Source organism: Sciurus carolinensis, chromosome 1 (genome assembly GCF_902686445.1).
Source record: "Sciurus carolinensis chromosome 1, mSciCar1.2, whole genome shotgun sequence".
Taxonomy (NCBI): domain Eukaryota; kingdom Metazoa; phylum Chordata; class Mammalia; order Rodentia; family Sciuridae; genus Sciurus; species Sciurus carolinensis.
Genome location: NC_062213.1, coordinates 62,562,667 through 62,584,877, shown reverse-complemented (window position 1 = coordinate 62,584,877; position 22,211 = coordinate 62,562,667). Strand labels below are relative to the sequence as shown.

At 36.9% G+C, this 22,211-nt stretch overlaps 1 protein-coding gene across 1 annotated transcript in view; it reads left to right on the top strand.

Annotated features, from left to right (window-relative positions):
• Kcnb2 (potassium voltage-gated channel subfamily B member 2) overlaps positions 1 to 3,529 on the top strand; it is a 347,478-nt gene extending 343,949 nt beyond the window's left edge. The window contains exon 2 of the mRNA XM_047518869.1: positions 1,373 to 3,529. Within this exon, the coding sequence (XP_047374825.1) occupies positions 1,373 to 3,529 (2,157 nt within the window). The remainder of the gene's footprint in view (positions 1 to 1,372) is intronic.
• The last annotated feature ends 18,682 nt before the right edge of the window (positions 3,530 to 22,211 follow it).

Below are 22,211 nucleotides of genomic sequence, written 5' to 3'. Positions count from 1 at the left end.
AGAGGAAGAAAAGTTTATTTTGGGTTCATGGTTTCAGAGATTCAGTCCATAGTTGGCCAGTTCCATTGCTCTAGGCCTGAGTTGAGGCAGAACAACATGGTGGAAGAGCTTGGTGCAGGAAAGGTACTTCACTGATGGAGACCAGGAAGCAGAGAGAGAGAAAGAGGAGTAAAGGGGACAAGATATAATCCCCAAGAGCATGTCCCCAGTGACCCACCTCCTCCAACCATACCCCATCTACCAACAAAATAGTACAGTAGTGCTTTGAAATTATTAATTCATTAAATGAATTAATCCATAGTTAGGTTATAGTCCTCACAATCTAAAAAGTTCAGCTTTGAACATTCCTATCTTGACACATAACATTTTGGGGGAAACACCTTATATCCAAACTATAATAACTCATAATGTTCCTTTCCCACATCATGCTGGCCAAAACAAAGGCTATCCTGACTTTGTTTCTAATGGTTCTAAAGTCAATACTTACTACACAAGAAGTACTTGTTCTTAGGAGAAGCACTGTCATACTGAGTGCCATATTCTCTCCACATTCGGGTTCATCATTTATATTCTTAATTATAAGGGGGCTGGGAGTATAGCTCAGTTGGTAGAGTGTTTGCCTTGCATGCACAAGGCCCTGAGTTCAAACCCTGGCACCAAAAAAACAAAACCAAAAAAATATATATATATATATTCTTAATTATATAATTAAACTTATAGCAATCATGAATTCTGTTTAGCTTATGTAGTATGTAAGACAATTCACTTAAGGAAACAACAGGATGGTTAAGAAAGAAAAATTACAGCTAGCTAGGAAAGAAAAGATGATTATTCAAAAAAAAAAAAAAAACTGTTCCAGCCATATGGAGTCCACATCCAAATGGTGGAAACCCACACAAATATGCTTAAGAACAATGGCATGGAAAGGGAATTGACTTTGTTCCCAAAGTAATTGGGTCCTAGAATGTAAATGTACATTAGGCTGTCTTTTTGTAAAAAACTGGGGATTGAACCCAGAGGCACTTTACCACTAAGCTGCACCCCAGCCACCCCCTTTTTAAGACAATGTCTTGCTAATTTGCCCAGGCTGGCCTCAAACTTTGATACTCCTGCCTTGGCCTCCAAGTTGCTGGGATTACAGGTGTGTAGCCACTGCACCCGGCTGTGCATTAGGCTTTTAAATGAAATGAACTCCTGAAGAGTGAATGTGTTTGTATTCATTAGGGAATTTTGGACTGAAAAGTTATCTTCTTAAAACCTTCCTGGAATAACTTGGAGCATTCCATATCATTTAGAGAACCACTGATCCACAGGTAGCCCAGCCTTGTAAGCAACCAAGATTTACTAAGTTGGCCTTTCTTCTCTTTTCCAGATCTTGGCCATCGTGTCTATCCTGTTTATCGTCCTTTCCACCATTGCTTTGTCTCTCAACACACTTCCAGAGCTGCAGGAAAATGATGAATTTGGACAACCCACCGACAACCGCAAGTTAGCACATGTGGAGGCTGTGTGTATTGCTTGGTTTACCATGGAGTACCTTTTACGGTTCCTGTCCTCACCAAATAAATGGAAGTTCTTTAAAGGCCCACTGAATGTCATAGACTTGCTGGCTATCTTACCATACTATGTCACCATTTTCCTCACAGAGTCCAACAAGAGTGTGCTGCAGTTCCAAAACGTGAGGCGTGTGGTCCAGATCTTCCGAATCATGCGCATCCTCCGGATCCTGAAACTCGCCAGACATTCAACGGGCCTACAGTCTCTGGGGTTCACCCTCAGACGGAGTTACAATGAATTGGGCTTATTGATATTGTTTCTAGCCATGGGGATAATGATATTTTCCAGCTTGGTATTTTTTGCTGAGAAGGATGAAGATGCTACCAAGTTCACCAGTATTCCTGCATCATTTTGGTGGGCCACCATCACCATGACCACTGTGGGCTATGGGGACATTTACCCCAAAACGTTACTAGGGAAAATTGTGGGAGGCCTCTGCTGTATTGCTGGGGTTCTAGTTATTGCCCTTCCTATCCCAATCATTGTGAACAATTTTTCTGAGTTTTATAAAGAGCAGAAACGTCAGGAGAAGGCGATTAAAAGGAGAGAGGCTCTTGAGCGGGCCAAAAGGAATGGAAGCATTGTTTCTATGAACTTAAAAGATGCCTTTGCTAGAAGTATGGAACTGATAGACGTGGCAGTCGAGAAGGCTGGAGAGTCAGCCAATACAAAGGACTCAGCTGATGATAATCACCTGTCCCCAAGCCGGTGGAAGTGGGCCAGGAAGGCTCTGTCAGAAACAAGCTCCAACAAATCTTACGAGAATAAGTACCAGGAGGTTAGCCAAAAAGACTCCCACGAGCAGCTGAACAACTCTTCTTCCTCCAGCCCACAGCATCTGAGTGCCCAGAAACTGGAGATGCTGTATAACGAAATCACCAAGACACAGCCTCATTCTCACCCAAACCCAGACTGCCAAGAACAGCCCGAGAGGCCATCTGTGTATGAAGAAGAGATAGAAATGGAAGAAGTGGTCTACCCACAGGAGCAGCTGGCTGTGGTGCAGACTGAGGTCATTGTGGACATGAAGAGCACCTCCAGCATTGACAGCTTCACCAGCTGTGCCACTGACTTCACAGAGACAGAGAGATCACCCCTGCCACCACCCTCTGCATCTCACTTGCAGATGAAGTTCCCCACTGAACTCCCAGGGACAGAAGAGCACCAAAGAGCCAGAGGCCCCCCATTTCTAACACTAAGCAGAGAGAAAGGACGTGATGCCAGGGATGCCACCCTGGAATATGCCCCAATCGATATAACTGTGAACCTTGATGCCAGTGGTACCCAGTGTGGGCTACATGGTCCTGTGCAGCCTGACAATGCCACTGACAGCCCTAAGAGCTCGCTGAAAGGCAGCAACCCACTAAAGTCCAGATCCCTCAAAGTAAACTTTCAGGAAAACAGAGGCAGTGCTCCCCAGACCCCACCCAGCACAGCCAGGCCACTGCCAGTAACCACAGCTGACTTTTCTCTTACCACCCCGCAGCACATCAGTACCATCCTCCTGGAAGAAACCCTCCCCCAGGGAGACAGACCCTTGCTGGGTGCTGATGTTTCAGCACACTGTCAGGGACTTTCCAAAGGGCTGTCCCCTCGGTTTCCCAAGCAAAAACTATTTCCTTTCTCTTCGAGAGAGAGGAGAAGCTTCACTGAAATAGATACTGGAGAAGATGAAGACTTCTTGGAGCTTCAAGGGGCAAGGCCGGACATGCAAGCGGACTCTAGCCCCAACTGCTTTGCAGATAAGCCTAGTGATGGGAGAGACCCTTTAAGAGAAGAGGGCTGTGTGGGCTCTTCCTCCCCCCAGAACACAAGTCACAACTGTAGGCAAGACATTTGTCACGCTGTGGGTGAAGTCAAAAAGGAGAGTAGTCAAGAAGGGTGCAAGATGGAAAACCACTTGTTTGCCCCAGAAATTCATTCCAACCCAGGCGACACAGGTTATTGTCCCACACGTGAAACCAGCATGTGACTAGTTACAAAAGCAATAATAAAAAAAAAAAAAACTTGTTTCTTAAAACACGGTTAATAATGCCTGTGAACTAAAACATGGGAAGCCCCTATCCCCCCCAAAAAAGTGCATAAAATGTTATTTTTTGCATGGCATGAACAGTTTAGTTTAAGTACTGTTTAAATAAAGAGTCAAGACTGCATTTTGTAACAAACAAAAACAACTGAAGAACAGTAAACCAATAAAGAGAGCTCTATTAGGAACCAGTCCTCTGCAATGTCTGACATTTTTGATCCTTTCATTTCAAATTGTAGGCAGATTTTCAAGTTTTAACTTTTATGTTACAATGAATTTTAGAATTTGCACATGAAAGGATGAAATGTCATTGCATGCATTCATAGTTATGAGGAGTAAGGTGCTTTGAGCTTGCAAAATGCATAACTTTGTAAATAATGGGACCTGGATGCAAAAGTGTCAAGAACGTGTGGAAACAAGTCTCTGAGACACAGGTATTCCTTCACAGCTACTGCCTGGAGGAGCTATACAGACTTGCAGTTGCAAAATTGCAACCTCTTCTTAAACCATCTCACATATCTTGCTTTGGGTTATAAAGCTCTTAAAGAACATTCATTTAAAGAAATACAGTATTTTTATTTATTTGTGCTGTAATCCATAGGGTACGTTTTTCTTTTTTTGCTTCTGTTTAGTTGCAGCATTTGCGATTTTATTATAAATCATGGAAATCAGTAAGATTTAATGACCAGGTATCACAATATTTGGAATGTAAGCTTAAAATTTTGCTGATATGTTATATATCATGCCACAGCGTATTAGATAAATGAATTTTTTTAGAAAACCTGAAAATATATATAAAGGGTTATATCATACAACAAAACTTTTTTTAAAAATTGACACTCCATATTTGGAAATTAGATTTTAAAAACTGTATTTTGTCCATCTCAACATGACTGTGTTTTCCTCTTATATTCAATATAAACTTTTCAAACTAAAGATCTAGAAATAATAATGTAGATATGCCAAAATGGAAATTCCAGAAAGTGACTTTTGACAAACAAAAAGCAGAGTCATTGAAATGAGATTGCCACCCTTTCAGAGATAAAAATTGGTTTCAATATGAGTTACAAAGAAAAGAGCCCAGACCTAGGAACGGGTCACTGAGCATGGGGTGGAGGTTTGGGAAGTTTTTCTCTTGCAAGATATGAATTCTGCCCAAACCACAGATGGCAGTAGCCCGGTGAGGAACTACTGTCACTAGGTTTCCAGAGTCGTCATCTCAGGAGTGGTCAGGATGAAACCACTTGATGAAACCCACTTCCAGCATTTTCTACTGAGAATGGTGAAATCCAGAGGAGCTAAGGCACATGCTGGAGGTTTCCTTGTTGGGGAAATCTGTCTTGGAGCCCCGCTCATTCCAATTCTCCTTACTTCACAGGAATCAAGTCTCTGGTCACAGATGTACAATGACCAGATACGTGATCCTGTATAAGCCTCCACAATCTCTTTGGGTATCAGTCTTGCCCAAATGAAAACCAAGACAAAATAATGTCAAACTCCCTTAAGACTTCAAATGAATGATTCCTTGGTCTCCCATGAATACCCAGGTTTTGCTTCAACAAAATGCATTTTGCACCTGTGGGTATAAATTTCAGGGAAATAGGAAAATGATGAGCCAAATTAAAAGCACACCTTATTGTGTAAAGGGGAAAAAAGCATTCTATATTTTATTCTATTTGTTAAAGGAAGAAAACAACTCAGGGAGAAAAAATAGTCCAAATATTTAAATCTAGCTTCAGGCTTTAACATTTCTTTATTAACAAAATTTGGTCATTAAATCTCAGATAAGAAAACAAGCTATGATCTTAGTTGAAGTCTAAGCAGCCCTGCTGCTAAAAATAATTAAAACATTTTGTTTTCACTGTACTTAGAAATTCTGTTTCTTTTGTTTTAAAACATAACTTTTAAGAGCTTATGATCATTATCACTGATATTTACATTACTCATACTTCTTTCAGTGTCTAAAACTACATGTTGATCACTTTTTGTAAAGCTAGAGTGTTTGAATTTTCTATATATAGTTTTTCAAAATCAAATTTTTATCAGCTGTTAGATGAATAGCAAGTAAGTTATGAAAATCATTTTCTTTATATAGCCTCATGAAACCTCATGTCTGTTATTGATATATCTCAATTTTTAAAATTCATTCTGCTGCACAGTGGACTTATCTTATAGTCCTGACAGTTGACTAAGGTCCCACCATTCATGTGTCTCCTCCAGAATTCCTAATATCAGTAGCTTTGCTAGTGGAGGACCAGCCTCCATGGAAGTGCTCTGCCCAAAAACTCTTGCCCCTTCAATCTTAGGGGAGAAAGTGTCTTTGTTTCCTTTTCATTTGTTTAAGTTTTAAAGAATTTTCAAAAACATCCCATGGAAAGTTGATCCTTCAATTCATCTTTCGTTCCTCTGGGCCAATAGTCTTCTTTAGTAATGAAAAATAGAAAAATTTCCTCTTAAAAAATGTTTGAATCTGGTATTCCACAGGGAGGCAATTTGGCAACAGGGGGCTTCCAAGATGCATCTGTGTAGTGCTTCCTAAACCTTTTCCATGAACTGCACCTAACTCTGAGAATGAACATGTATGCCTGGAAAGATCTGGAAATTTGCCTACCAGACGGAGTTCTTTCGAAGTCTTATAAGTTTTACATCAAAATTCATGTAAATGCTGCATTTTACTCTGTGAAATACTTGTTTCAATATTTTAAAAAATGATGTTTTGTATTATTTACCAACTAGCAAAATTAATATTCTTATAATGTCAGATAACTCTTTTGTATCCCCTGGATAATGCATCCTCAGTTTGAGAAGCACTGTCTCAATATAGATTATAGGCAGGAATATAGAATTGGTGCCCTGAGTACTACTGAAAGTTTCTGCTGCTGAGAGAGTTCATTCATTGATACCTAACTCAGAAACCAGGGACAAATGTCGATGTGTAGACTATTTGAATGACTTCAAAATAGCACAGTCTTAAGAATGACTAATCTGATTCTTCTGGCTCTCTTAACCAATGCACATTGACACAAGGTTGTTTTAGTGCAAAAATTGAGACCATCCATAAGAGAATAGAAATAGGCATCAATATACATCTCAGGTAGGTCCACACATATAAGAGTAATATACTATGTGGATCCCTGCAGTTGACTTAACTAGTCTCTAAATAATTTCACTAGACATTTCTTCACTCTGACACAACCAACTGCTTGGAAGCAAGCATCCCTTATGTGCTAGATTTGGTAACAAGGTGACTATGTACCAAGTGTCTATTCCCATTTATCATTAACTGTCTCACTCTCATGTAGATACTAGCCAAGCAAAGTCAATAATGCGAATATTTTCTCTTGAGATTTGAATTGTGAAAAAAAGTCTTATGTATGTATAGTTTTTTCTCTCACAATAGTCTTCTGAATAAAGAACAAGAGGGTTTTTTTTTTCTTTGCTCAAGTTCATTCAGGTCAATGGTGAATAGTGGGACCTGGCCTCAGCATGTCATCTGGCTTCAAGTCTCTCATCCCAATATACCACTAGAAAGTATGTTTAATTAGACGCTTTTAACTATTAATATTTGGAATTGTGTAAATAAAACTAAAAGTGAATTTGTAGTCATGAAGTTTGCTTAATGCAGCAGTGGATCATGCCAAATGGTAATGACTTGAGATAATTGGCACAAACCATGTTTAGCACATATGTTTGCCAATTTGGAATGCTGGCCATAAGATGCACATCCCTTGGCTAAAGAAGAGAATGCATTGTTGATGATGCAATGTGACATGCATATTAGGCAGAGGGCAACAGGAAGCTACTTATTCTTTGGAATCAAAAGCAAATCAAACTTTAGAAATACTTCTAATCTAAACTCAAAAATATTCTCACTGAACTTGATTGTCATTTCACTGTTCATTCATTTAGGAAGTACTAGTTGAGCACTCTATATTCAATACCGGGCACAAAGGTACAGCTCCTAGCCTCATGGGACTGCCTGGTCCAATAATACCAGGCTGAGGATGATCTGGGTTATTGAAAACTGCCACTTTGAAGAATAGGAAAAAAAAAAATCAATGATCAAACCAAGGAAATAAATGACAGTAACAAATGATATTTTTCAAAGAACTATTTTCTTAAGAAATGGATGGTATAAAGCCTGATTTATAATTATTTTTAATTATAGTTTAGTTTTTCAAACAGCAAACTATTCATCTGATTGCATGAGGTTAGGAGTTGTCTTTCCTAATTTCTGATAAATTTAAAAATAGTTTTTCAGGGTTAGGGATGTAGTTCAGTGGCACAATGCTTGCCTAGCATATGTGAGATCCTGGATTCAATATTTAGCACCTAAAACAAAATACAAAAAACAAAAAATAAGTTTTCATTAGGTAAACTGCTTGTCAAAATAGCTAATAATAGTCTATAATAAATAACTGAAGCAAAATTTAATACTAGAGAAAAGGTCTAAAAATTTTACATTTTAATAACATAATGGCTATATGTTTAAAAATGAAGCATTTTAGTGTTCTTTCTTATTGTTTATAGGTAACATTTGAGGATGTATCATGATTCTCTGCTTAGACCTCTAAATTTCTAATGTTTAAAATTTAATATTCAGAAATCACTTAGCTTGATAGGTCTTTATTCAGTAGGTCCACAAGGATATGAAAATATATTGGATATTTGCCACTATAATGTCCTCCTCCAAACAAAATTAAAAGAGAAAAAGATAAAAGAAAAAAAGAAAGCAAAAGGAAACTAGAAAACCTAAATAGAAATGAAAATATTTAAAAGTTAATCCCTGCTAAAAAAGAGGAAATGTCTCAAATATAAAATCTGGGTGAATTCCTATGTATTGTTCAACTTAGCACTTATTGTGATATATTGCTATCCATTAGTGGTTTCAATAACCATTTCTTCTACTTGCCTTTTTAAAACAGCCTGACTTAATTCCATAAATCCATATTTATCATTGTCATCAATGCATAATCTCTTCTTTATTAAGTCTAAAAGCATTTTAACCTATAAATATATAAATAAATACAGAAAGGTAAGAAAATTGCCTCAAATAAGTCATCTTAAGGCCAGCTAAAGATACAAGAACAAAAGAAAGGAAGAAACACTAAGAAAAAATGTAAGTAAACTAGTGCATTTTAAAACAAATTGTATTAGATACACACATCTACTTCTATATAATTTAGACTAAATATTTACTATTTACATGAAAATTAGAATTGAGGTCACAATTTCAACTTCACTTTCTTGCCTGAAGAAATTATTTATCATCTAATAGATATTTTCCAAATTACCCTTGATAAACAAGAAAAACATCCCTTTTTATTTTTCCTCAAATTTAAGTTGCCTGTTTTCATTCCTTAAATTCTGGATTTCCACCCCATAACTTCTAAATACCCAAGCTTCAAATTATAATAGCTGTCTGAAATATAGTGACAATGTATTTCTTTTTCCCCCATTTATTTATTTTCTATATTTTTATTGGTGCATTATACTTGTACATAATGGTGGGATTTATTGTCACATATTCATACATGCACACAATATAACAATATAATTCGGCCAGTATCATTTCCCAGTATCTCCCCTTTCCTTTCTCTCCTTTCCCTGGTCCCTTTCTTCTACAGATATCCCTTCCATTTTTGTAACAACGTATTTCAATGAAGATATTTCCCACTTTATCAAAAGAAAGTAAGTTTCCACCCAGAAATTATGTTTACATTATCATTTTAACTGTTCTATTTAATTTTTTAATACCATCCTATATGCTGTGATCGAAGTCATTTATAACCTGCTGATCTGATCAAAGCTGAATGCGAATCTGAGCAAAGTAGTTTATTCTCCATCCACTGTGACAATGTGACTGAATAGTTTTGATTATATTTTGCTATGTTTCAACCTGAAACAGATTTTTGATGGTATACTAAGTAATAAAAGCAACTTTTCAGAGTCAAATAATAAAAACAAACTTTCAGAATCAAGACCCAGTGACAACAGAGCAGAAGCTGAGGTAACAGGTTCAGAAGGATGTCATAAGGCATCATCCTGATTGTTATTCTCCACTTTGAGGGTCCTATAGTGGTCAGTCTGAGATAAATGGAATTCTAATTGCCAAAAAAGGATATGGTAAGCAGAACTTTAAAGTTCCTAAGTTTTGGTTATCCCTTCATATAGTCAAAAATTAACTACATCCCAGGAATTTCTTTTCCTTTTTTTTTTTTATGATCACTTCTCAGTTTTCTCTCTCTTATTCCCAAATATCTGATCATACTGTGGTTATCCTCTGCACTGCACTTTCAGAATATTTCACGCTGCTGCCTCTAAATCACAACAAAATCACAACTGTAGCTAAATATCTAACACTGCCCTAGTCTGCACTCTGGATACACAATAAATGTTACTTTGACCTTTCTTCCCTTAGTGGGAAGCTGAACTCAAAGAGGTGGTTGTTTAAGAATCATGGATCTGTGAGGATGTTGCTATTGGGTTAATGTGCTTTAAAACCTACGGTTTCCATTCCACTTGAAGATTACAAGTAGAGCCTAAAATAACCCTGAAATGACCTGGCGAAATAGCAGGGTTTTATAAACTCTCTACAGACATCTATGTGTGCTGGTCAGAAATTCTGTTACAGCCAGATTTCTGGCCCATCTTTAGAACAAGATGCTTCTAACATTCTTATTTGCAGCATATGGGTTAGGCAATATTTTGAACCTGTGAATTATACTCAAATCATAATGTTTAATTAAAATTAGAATATTTTTGTAAGGAAAACAAATACACAAAAAGCAATATATACTATTTCCCAAATTACTTATTCAACGAAATGCTATCATCAGAATTAGCAAAAAAGTAATTTTTCATGCATGCTATGAAAAATCTCACCAAAGAATTGGCAAAAATCTTATTTAGCTCAACACCAAAGAGGAAAAAGAAAAACATGCAACTTACAAAACACTAGTTTGTCACACGTAGCCAAGTTCCAAACTTATACAATTTTAAAGAAGTATAATATCAAGCAGAAAAATTCAAAAGTGAATGTATAAAAAATTGTTTTAAGCAAATATGAGGTACCATTAGCACATTACCACATTTTTAGTAACATTTAAATACATAATGGCTATGTGTGTTCTTAGTCCTTATTTTCAATCTGAAATCACTTCTGTTTTATACTGTTTGCTTACTTGTTCTGCTTTGTTTGAAGAAGTGAGTGTAAATGGAAGTGTTAAAAGGAGAAAGTTACTGGGCTAACTAATGTTAATCTTATCAACATTGGCTGCAGGTCCTGGAGTATAATGGAAACCATTTGTGAGTATGAGTCAGCCTTCTACCTTGTCAGGTTTCACCGTCCTGGTCTAAAATCAAATTCTTGTGATCAAATCTCTCATCCTGCTCATTCAAATGTTTCCTTCCTCTCTTGTCAGCAATACACACCAGCAATCCTTCCCTAGGACCTTCCTGCTTATAGTACAATGGTACCAAGTCAAAGGCAGGACCAGTAGAACATTAGCAATAGGAACTTGAAGCCCAAAGCCAAAAGAATGTCCAAGAGGTCAGAAAATTTAGGCCTAAGGACAAAGGAACTGTCTCAATAGAGTATGGTGATGTGATTTGATGAACAAAATGACACAATGGTTCCCCCATGATTAACCAAAATAATAATAATAATAATAATAATAATAATAATAATAATAACAACAAACAGGTTTGTTTTCTTTTGGTGGTACTGGGTAGCAAACCCAGGCCCCTGTACATGCTACTAGGCATGTGCTCTACTATTGAGCATCCTCATCCCAAAGACACAGCATTTCTTAAGCCTCTACTAAGTTTTTGAACTTCAAAGGTAAATAACTGGGTTGATGAGAAAGATGATGTCTAATTTGTTAATTTATCACACGATATCCTAAACGCTAGCTTTCTACTAAATGTGTTGGGGGGGGGGAGGTGGGTGACCAATTAGTATGTCTGTTTTCAGGGCAGTGTAACAAAAGGAAAATACAAATATTACCCTTTTTATTTTCAATGGTAACAAATACTTCAATCAGGGAAAATTAACATTATTTTGGTAGTTTTTCTATGGCCCTGGACCCAAAGTGTAATAGCCATTTAAACAAAACTTTAGCAAAAGATTTAGGGGTGGAGAGAAAGCCATATTGAAAAATTATACTTTGCTATATATCTAATTACAAATAAGTCACTTTTGGAATAGAATTTTTTAAAATTCCTTTATGTAAAAATATCTTTAGGTAACCATTTGAAATTAATATTTCTAATTTTATTATAAATCTTAAGTTTTTAAAAAAGACTATTATAACTTAAATGAGATGGTTTATAGGGAAGTGCCTAGCACAATGCCTCACAAATTGGAGCTATGTATTTAAAAAAACAAAAAGTATTTCAAAAGTAATAATTTAACTCATGTTTGTGTTCTAATTAGTTTTTTCACATTCTTCTGTGGTTTCCTAAACAGTCAAAAATATTAACTCATGTGTGTGTGTGTGTGTGTGTGTGTGTGTGTGTGAATATGTAAATGGAGGGCATTTTTATTTTCTAAATTATACACAGACATAAATCTGCCCCATGTGGCTTTGAAAAGAGAGACTGACATTATTTTAACAATGGCATGTTACGAAAACTAGGTAACACCATTTTTAAAACTAACTGCCTTAAATTTGTAAGGCTTAATAGACAAACACCAATTTCTTCTAGAGGAAGATAGCTTCCTACAATGATTACGACTTTAGATATATTATCTATTTGAAGAGTCTTTTACACTCTCCTCTAAATTTAAATATACTTCATCATTTTGTGAATATTCAATATGTGAGTCCATCTTTCTTGCTTTAAACATTTGTAAGTATTTGGAGATATTTCATGAATTAATTCTTAACCATTGTGATTACAGTTTTACAATGATTGACATTTCCCAGAATAAATTATGAGAAGAAAAACTTTTCTGTTAAAAAGATTTTTTCTGTTAAAAAGATTTCTTAGGCAGGCATGGTGGCACACACCTGTAATTCCAGTGACTCAGGAGTCTCAGGCAGGAGTATCACAGGTTTGAGATCAGCCTGAGCAACTTAATGAGACCTTATCTCAAAATAAAAAAAATTAAAAGGGCTGGGGATGTAGCTTAGTGGCAGAGCACCACAGGGTTCAATCCCTAGTACAAAAAAAAAAAATTCTTTATTAAATTTTGTTTTGAAATCTAAAGTATGGATTTCCACTAATACAGATTTTATTGGAGACTTTGTTTTACTTTGTTTTAATGTTAATCTTATTGATCAAAAAACATAATAGTGAAGCTAATTTGTAATTTCAATTTTTTAAAAATGCCAGGACAAAATTTAGATAGAGTTCTGTGTCCTTATGAGCACTGGAGCTGAGTGATAACCAAGGACTACATAAAATGCATCACATTATATAGTCCTTACACTGTCTAAACACAACTATTCCAGTCAAAGTGGAATGGACCCTGTGGGACCTTGCAGGGTACAGTAAATTCTGATGTTAAAGACAGGGTGATTTGGAAATTCTTCCATTAAATCTACAAAGGAATTTCTAAGATACATTAAAATTTCATCTTCAGAGAATTCAGTAGCCACCATTGGTAAACTGAAAATACCACTTTAATTTTAATGAGGTTTTTTGATTGGTTTGGGTGGTTATTTCAGAGTTCTTTGGTTGCCTAGTTGCAGGTGTTTGTTAGTTTTTTGGGGGGCTTGGGGGGGAGGGTTGCTTAGTAATTTTATGAAAACTTTAGTGTAACACATGAATTAGTGGGACTATCAATTTATTATGATGCTTTAAGAAGTAAATCATGTTTTAAATTATAATGCATGACAACTTAGATCTTTTTACTATTTATAGTCTAATAAATACTGTATTCCTCTGTTTTCTCAAAAAAAAAAATGAATTCCTAGTTTAATCAATAGTATTCTGATGAAGCATTATGCTGCCCAACCAGCTCGCTAGATGTATTTATCCCTGTCTTTGTGTAGCTCATATAAAAACTCAGCGTGGATTGTCCTATGTCTGCTGTATTCAAGAGCTGCCCTGTGATCTTCTCATCTCACTATGCCAACACCTTCTGTCATGGTGTCATGTACATAGGCCAAGATACAAAAATGACTGTAAACTGCTTACTCAACATCTAGTCCAAAAAGGTCTGAGGCAGTGCAATAACACTGTTTGTTAAAATGTCTCACTACGTGAATCATTTTGATCTGTGCATTCTTTACCATAAATATTGAAATAGTATTTTTGGACTGGTTTTTCAAGCTTGTAATGAAAATCTCTGTGTCATATCTACATAGTCAATATGTCAAGTAATTCAGTTTAAAAGTATTGCCGATAACAAGCTAAAAAGAAATATCCCACAAATTGCTTAAATTATTTTCTGTTGCCAATGTGGGCCTGCCTCAAATGGTTTCTTTCACCACTTTTATGTATAAAATAAAGGGAGGAGGGTTACAGTGATTTTTACTTGCCTGACGTTAGCTCTTTTCACTACTCAAAAGATGCACATTCCTCAGAGGTGACCCAGCCAATGAGGTCCGGTGTTCAAACGTATATAATATTTCTTTTTGGTGTCCAAAAGCTAAAGGTTGGGAGTTGGGGTGTATTTTAGTGGTAGAGCACTTTCCTAGCATGCACAAGGACCTGGGTTCAATCCCTAAGCTCACACACACACACATAAAGATTTAAGGTAGATATTCACAAAATTAACTTATATGGACTTTCAGAAGCCAGTATTTGAAAAGAGTAGGGAGGGAGGGAGAGAGAAGGAGGGAAGGAAGGAAATGCATTTATAATTAGGAGGAGGAGCCTGAATTATCAATTGCTTTTTTTTTTTTTTCTGGTTTACTAGAGTCACATGTTTTAAAAAATTTTTGTAACTTCCAAAACTCATTAGTTCAACATTTAATGCTGAATTATAAGTTTATTGTTAAACTCAGGACAACTCTGTGAAGATTCACAAAGTATTTTCTGAAAACTTAAGGTGAAGTAATCTAGTACTATCTATAATTAATACTTTAAAAAAAAAAAAAAAAAAAAAAAAAAAAAAACCTTGTTGGGGAATAATCCTGGGTGATTTCTCTAGGAAACAGGTTAATATACAGCCTATTCTTTTTCTCAAGCTGTAGAGATTTTAATTTTTTTTCTATTAAGTCCCTAGTGTCTCCCAGATTAAAAATACTCAAAACTATTTTTAAAACCTAATGAGTAAAGTATCAGAAATTAAATATTAAAAACATAGTTCTTTAAAACGCTATTATATATATATTAAGTAAACTTCATATTTCTAAGTCACACATGGTATTAGGTTTATAGGTACAGTCGCATGAAGCATCCTTCACTTTTATTAACTTTAATGTTTTAGAGGGTTTTCATACTAGTCTATGAATGCTCTGGATGCTGCAGGGAAAAACAAGCACAATCAGTATTTTATTTTTAAGAGTTCTCAACTGAGTTAATCTAACTTGTCTACACACATAATAGCATTAGCCTTTCATCTCATGCTATGTTGAAATACTTTCAATACAGATTCTTGATAGAAGTGAAAGCATATATGTAAGTGGTTAAGTCTTGTCTAGTCTCATTCATCTGCCTCCACGTGCTTTATTTCTTTATATTTGCAAACAAAATGTTTTTGATTTCAGTTTTATAAAAAGGATATGATTTAGCATACTCGTGTTTGTTCTGCTGTCCATCCTGCACCATTAATACAATGCCTTTCTCTCCCATTTAATAGTGTTTGTATCAGTGTCCCCATATCTGCTGCATTTTAACTCCATTAAAAGAAAATGTGATTTCGTATTAATAGTTTTGCTGATCAACTCAATATTTCTGCACCAATCAGCATACTTATATGCATGTAGTAGTCTGTACAATTGTTCAACATCAAAATACTTGTTTACTTTATGTCAAAATGTCTATAAAATTGCCGGCATTGTTCTCCATTTCAGTCTGGTAGAATAAGTGAGATAGAAAATAAATGTGTAAATGAATCATCTGTGTCATTTCAGTTCTCTGCATGAAGCCACTTTAACATTAAGCATGGCATACATGCCACCTCCCAACAACCCATGGTTTCTTGACACCTCATTACTGACTCTTTAGGCAGGTGGCTTTTGGAGGAAGTGAAGGATAAAACTGCCAAGTCTCGGGGAAAAAAATAAAAGTTGGAACCATTGCCATTCAAAGAAATGAAAGACTGTACTCTCCTCTTTCAAAGGAATCCTTTTAGATAGCTGAAAGATATGTCACTTGGTTTGTATTTTTTAAAACATTCAATGCAAACCACCTTGCCAAAACTCTAGGGTGAGATAATCAAAGAGCTTTGAGATGGTCTCGCACTACCATTCCTGAAACCAATTCAGAACAGCCCTGTGGTTAAATCAAGTCTTAAATCCTGACCCCAAAACTAGCTTCATAGGCATGTGAGCTGTGCACTTGCACAGAACTACAGACACACAGAGTCCTGCACTTAATTTAACACCCTGCTGTTGCCATCTTGAAATTCTTTGCAGTTTTTGAAGAAGAGGCCCTGTATTTTCATTTTGCATTAGGTCCCATATACATTACAGAGCCAGTCCTGCCTGAACAGTGAAGTAAATAATAAGACTGCCCATTGATTTAGACTCTTTAAGGCAAGAGGTTATCAGATAATGAGAAGAGAGGTTTATTTATTTTAAAAACTCTTACACTGCATTTGCCACGTACCAAGTCCTATACACTGATTTGCTCATTTAACCCTCATCATGCTAGTATTAGTATTATTATCACCCCAATTTTATAAAAAAGGAAGTCAGGGCACAAAGAAGCTAAGTAGTCTGCTTAAGGTCATACAACCAGAAAAGCCACAATTTGAAGCAAGGCATCCTAGCTACAGAATATGGGCACTTGACCATCTAAGCCATGCTGGCTCTTGTTTTGCTATGCTACCTTCCCATCAAATAAAAGTACCTTATTTTGTTTGCCAATAGAGTGCTGGGAATATGTGTTATAGTCTTACCTTAAGGACCATTGCTTAATAGACTAAAACTTCTGAGAAATTGCAGCTGTCTACAACAAAATATCTCTGCTCTCACTGCCAAAGACACTTGCCTGGGTTAAATTAGTAAGAGATAGCTATAAACATTTAAGTAAAATATTACCAGTGAGTTTGTGCTCTGTCACAAATGTGAGTTCAGAGGGCCTGGTTTCTCTAAGCCAACCCCTGCATTAAGCACAGAGCAGAGAAGAATGACACAGAGGAAGGCTAGTTTTGGGCTTGATGATACCTCTCTCCATCACCCCCTCTGCCTTCCTAGCCCAGATACTACCACACATCTTCCTAAAATAAGAAGGGCCAGGATGCATAAACAAATGCCACCAGAGGTGTCATATCATTTAAAAAAGAGGACAAAGTACATCAAGATATATTTTTATGGACATAAGAGGTTGGGACTGCTGAAGTAGGAAAACTCAGGCCTAGATTCTGAGAATTAGAAAATAATTAAAAAATACAGTGTGTTCACTGTTCATTCAGTCTGCAAGAACCCTTATACTCTGGACTGATGTTTGAAGTCCAAAGTCATAGATGAGAAAAGAGAGATCTCCACAAAGCCCACTGTACCCATACCCTTTATGTTTAACTGTACCACTTAGAAGCTGCTGATCTAGTTATAGCATCCTCTCCAATTATCCCAAAGGGTCAGCAGCCCCCAGGGAAAGATCAACCTGTTCACCTAAGGAAATATAAAGCTCCCAAATAAACTGCTCTATTCTACCCACCACACTCATCTCCTGAACCCTGCTTTACTGAAAATCAGGAAACAATACACAAAGAGAGAAAATAATTGGGAGAAGTCAGAGAGAAGTCATCCAACCCTAGATTCCATCTAACTCAGGAGAAATGGAACAAAACCAAATCTTCCCCCTGTTGACCTGATTGAATAAAAAATTTTTACCCCAAGGTATGGTCCCTTCTCTCTGCTCCATTCCTCCTCTTTCCCGAGTCTTAGAAAAATAAATCCTATAGTGCATGCTTTGGGCAACAAAAAAGACGAAAGTGGGAGGGGGAATAATAGCATGGCATCTACTCTAAGGGAACTAAAAAAAGAATTTTTTTCTCCCTTCTCCACCTTCTCCCATATTCAACCTCATGTAAACAGATGGGTTTAACAGTGTGACTCAGATGGCTGCAGAATTGCAGAGACTGCTGGAGTGAAAGCTGAGCATATTCCTTACTTTATCCTCGGGGGTTTCTTCTCTCCACCCTTTGACTCCTCTGTCAGTCTTCTAAGGGCCAAATGTTGTCAAGTGCCCCAACTAGGAAAGTGGCCAATGGCCCTGGTCAAGGCTAAATGTTGCATGGAGATCAGAGATTGACTGAAACATTGTGACACCTCCCATGACTTTACTCCTCACATAAGAAGTCAATGTGGTGCCAGGACTCCTCAGTATGAAGCATGAAAGATCAGCTCATCACAGTGCCGAAGGTTATTACAAGGCACAGGGCTTACTCTGGCTTCTATAACTCACAAGTAGCTTGGGGGAACTGGAAGCACCTTCAAATAAGAATAAAATTGACCTCTCTGGCCAAGTAAAAAGAATGGGAAAGGTGAGAAAGAAAGGGTTGACCTGAGAAAACAGCAATATCTTCAAGGGCAATTTTTTAAAAATGATACCACCATTTTTAGAAGACAGAAATAACATTCATATGAAAACATATTTTGTTTAATTTTTTTAAACAATCAATAATTATTCAATATATCTTATATCTTTCTGTGCCGGACACTATGCTTAAGTAAGTACCAGTACCCCAAGATGAGTAAGATGAGGTCCCTGCCCTCCAAAAGCTCATAGTCAACATAATGGGGATGGCAAAAGTAGACACAAGTGTGCCATTCTCTCAGTGCCACCAGCCCTCACCTGTATCAACCACTAATCATGCATTCCTTCCCACTGAGTCAGGATGCAGCTTCAGGATACAATGTCCAAATCAACCACCACCAGGTAGTCAGAGTTGCTAATACCAAAATTACTCAATGTTTCCTTATCACCATGTAGGCAAGGAAACTGATATCTCCCTCTATTATAATGATCATGATAATTATTATTATGGCAGCTTTGAGAGCCTATTATATGCCAGACACTGGACTTTATAGGTGCTACTATCTCCTTCAATTCTGTCTCTCTAGAGTGGTTGGTTAATAGAAGACTTTTGTAGTCATCAACGAACACTCATTTAAAGGAAATGGGAATAAACTCCAGTATGAGGAAATTAGATGTCTTTCAGAGAAATTTTACACATGTGATGGATGTTTCCCATTAGCGATAACGAGAGAGCTGGTGAGATCTTCTTCCTAGGATGTCTTCAGAATTAGGATAGATTCTCACCCAGCTGTAATGAGAAGTGCAAACCTGTCTGAATGAAGAAGGACAAGCCAGATGACCTTTCTGTGTCCTTTTCATTTCCAAGATTCTATAATTTGTGATGCTCCAGAATCAAATTTATTTTTTGCTAAAGTCTGGTAAATTGTCTTCATTAAATTGTCTCCTTATCCACTTAGTACAGATGACAAATTAGCAAAAGGGGGGACAAGCAATTTTTTAAAAACATATTTTTAAACTTCTTATAATTGCATATCTACATTATGTGTGGAAGCACATATCTTGTTTAGAAAATCACTCTCAAAAGTATCCAAAAGCAAACACTAGACATGATGCAAAGGTTAAATCCTAGACACCCAGGCAAACAAATCACTATAACTTGTACAAACACATTAATTTGTGCTGAAATTCCTTGTGTTAGGGTGGGCCTAATTTCATGAGTATTTATTACTTGTAGACACAAATTAATTCTGAAATGTCAATGATCTAAGGAAGCAATAGAAGCAATAATAGTCTTAGATGAATCTGAGAGTTCAAGTTTTTTCTAACCAGAATTCATAAAAATATTTCGTTGCACCTGGTTTTAACAAGAAACTCCCATATAATGCTTACATAGTCTTTTCTCAATAAAACTACAATTTTAAATTCTATAGGACCAACTAGTTTTATCCATTGTTAAATCTGATGTCTATGGGATGTTGTCTATTAGGTTCTTGGTCCCTACCTCTACTATTTCCTAGAGCATGGATAACCAAGATCTTCCTGATAAACTAGAATTCCAATTTCCAGTGACTTAGGGAAAAGGCAAAGCACATACCAGCCACAATAGAGGAAAAAAATGGGGCACAGGAAAAAGGTGAAACTGGAAAAGTAGTTTACAAATTATCAAGCCTATTATCCATGCAGGAAATTCAGCAGGAGTAAAATCATGAAGACTTCTGCCTTTTTTTTTTTTTTTTTTTTTTTTGTACTGGGGATTGAACCCAAGGGAGCTTTACCACTGAGCTACATCTCAAGACCTTTTTATTTCTTATTTTGAGATAGGGTCTCACTAAGTTGCTGAAGGCCTTGCCATGTGGTGGAGGCTCACCTTGAACTTAAAATCCTCCTGCCTTAGCCTCCCAAGTTGCTGGGATTACAGGAATGAGCCACCATACCTGGCAATTTCTGTCTTTTCAGTGATACAATTTTAAGTGTTATTTCTCCCCTGCCTTTTTTTTCTCTTTAAAACAATATTTTGAAAAAACAGCTAAGGAAAGGAAAGTCTAGCAAATCATGAGTCCTGAACGTTGCATCTGTTTAGGGACTTCACTAAGATTTTAGGAGTTTGCTAATCATATCAAATAGATACTTCCACTTTATGGGTACAAGCCTCTTTGTGGCCCCATGGATGTTACATCACTCACTGGATACGGCACCAGGAGAAGGACTTAGGGTGGCCAGAAATGCCAGGGAATCACTGCTGAGGGCACAAGACATAGTCATCCTTGACTCCAAGTCATACTAACTATGTTGTTCTCTATTACATCTCTCTACTTTAGTTCCCTCATAGTTTATCATACTCTGTAAATTTCTTTTTCACTTATTACTTGTTTAGTATTTGTTTCCTATTCCTACCTCAACCACAATAAGCACTTCATGTAGGCAGCAACTAGTCTGCCCATTGAACTGCACAGTTGCTGCACCTAGATAGGGCTGAATAAATAGACGTTAAATGAAAAAGTGAGAAGATGAGGACTGAAAAAAGACAAGCTGTGTTAGTCAGCTTTCTGTCACTGTGACAAAATAACTGAGATAATCAAAGGTGGAAAGGTTTATTTTGGCTCATGGTTTCAGAGGTTTCAGTCCATGGTCATTTGGCTCCATTGTTTCTGGGACTGTGATGAAGTAGAGCATCATGGCAGGGAGGGTGTGACAGAGCCAAACTCTTTACCTCATGGCAGCCAGGAATCAAAGAGTGAGAATGAGAGTGAAAACCAGAGGAGAACAAGGACAAAATATACCCACCCACAGTATGCCCTCAATGAGCTACTCCCTCCAACTGGACCCTACCTCCTGAGATTTCCACCACCTCCCAATTAAATTGTGGTTCATAAATGGATTAATTCATTAATGAGGTCAGAGTCCTCATGATTCAATCATTTCCCAAAGGGCCCACCTCTGAATACTGCTGCCTTGGGGACCCAGCCTTCAACACATGAGCTTTCAGGGGACACTTAAGAGCCAAACTATAACAGAAAGAAAAGCTGTTATCCCAAAAGGATGAGAGCAGGAATAGAACTGAGAAAGTCAAGGTAAAAGCTTCAGAACCAAAGCCTATTAAGTGAATGGGAATAAGGACATTCATTCCCAGGAGGGACTTGAGATGGGGATGTCTTGAATGAGTCACAACAAGCTGAGCTCCTTACATTACCACAAGGTCTTGTGAGAAAAACAAAGGAGAAATAGAAGCAACTTCCTCCCTCAAGGTCCCCACAGTCTGGTAGGGAGACTCCTGTAAGTTATCATTCATTAAAAGAAACAAATAAAATAGATGCTGGGACAAAGTACAAGCACTGTAGGCAGTAGAGAAATTAGGTGTGGAGCTCTCAGAGGGATTCACCAAAGGAGCCACACACCTGCTAAAGGGTTTCTGAGAAGCAGAGAAAGGAAAAGAAAGCACCCAACTTTGAAGGGCACCATGATTAAAGACATGAAAGCGCCCAGTGTGTCCCAGAAACAGTAAATACATCGCAAATGCGTGAAGCATAGAGCAGCTCAGGTCTAGAGATCACAGAACCCTGAAAGTCATGCAAAGGAATTTTTACCTTTACTCAGAAAAGACTGATAGTTCCTTGAAGAAGGGAGTGTCCTGATTAGATATGAAGTGAAAGTATGTGTGCAAATATGGGAGAAATTTGAAAGAGGGAAAAGTTTCTGAGCACTTGCTATGTGATAGAGAACATACTAGAACTTATATAATCTTCACAATGCAATGTGAGTGAGAACGGATTACTCTTCCCTCTCATTTTTATGGTTTGGAAATTGAGGCTTAAAAACTGAGTTTGGGGGACAAAACTAAATTTTAATAATTTAGATAAGAAATAATGAGGGTCTGAACTGGGGATGGTAGTTCAGTAGTAGAGTCCTTGCCTACCATGCAAGAAGCCCTGCATTCAATCCCTGGTCCCACTAAAAAAAAATAATAATAATAAAATATAATACGAATCTGAACAATAACACAAGAATGAAAAGAAAGACATTTTAG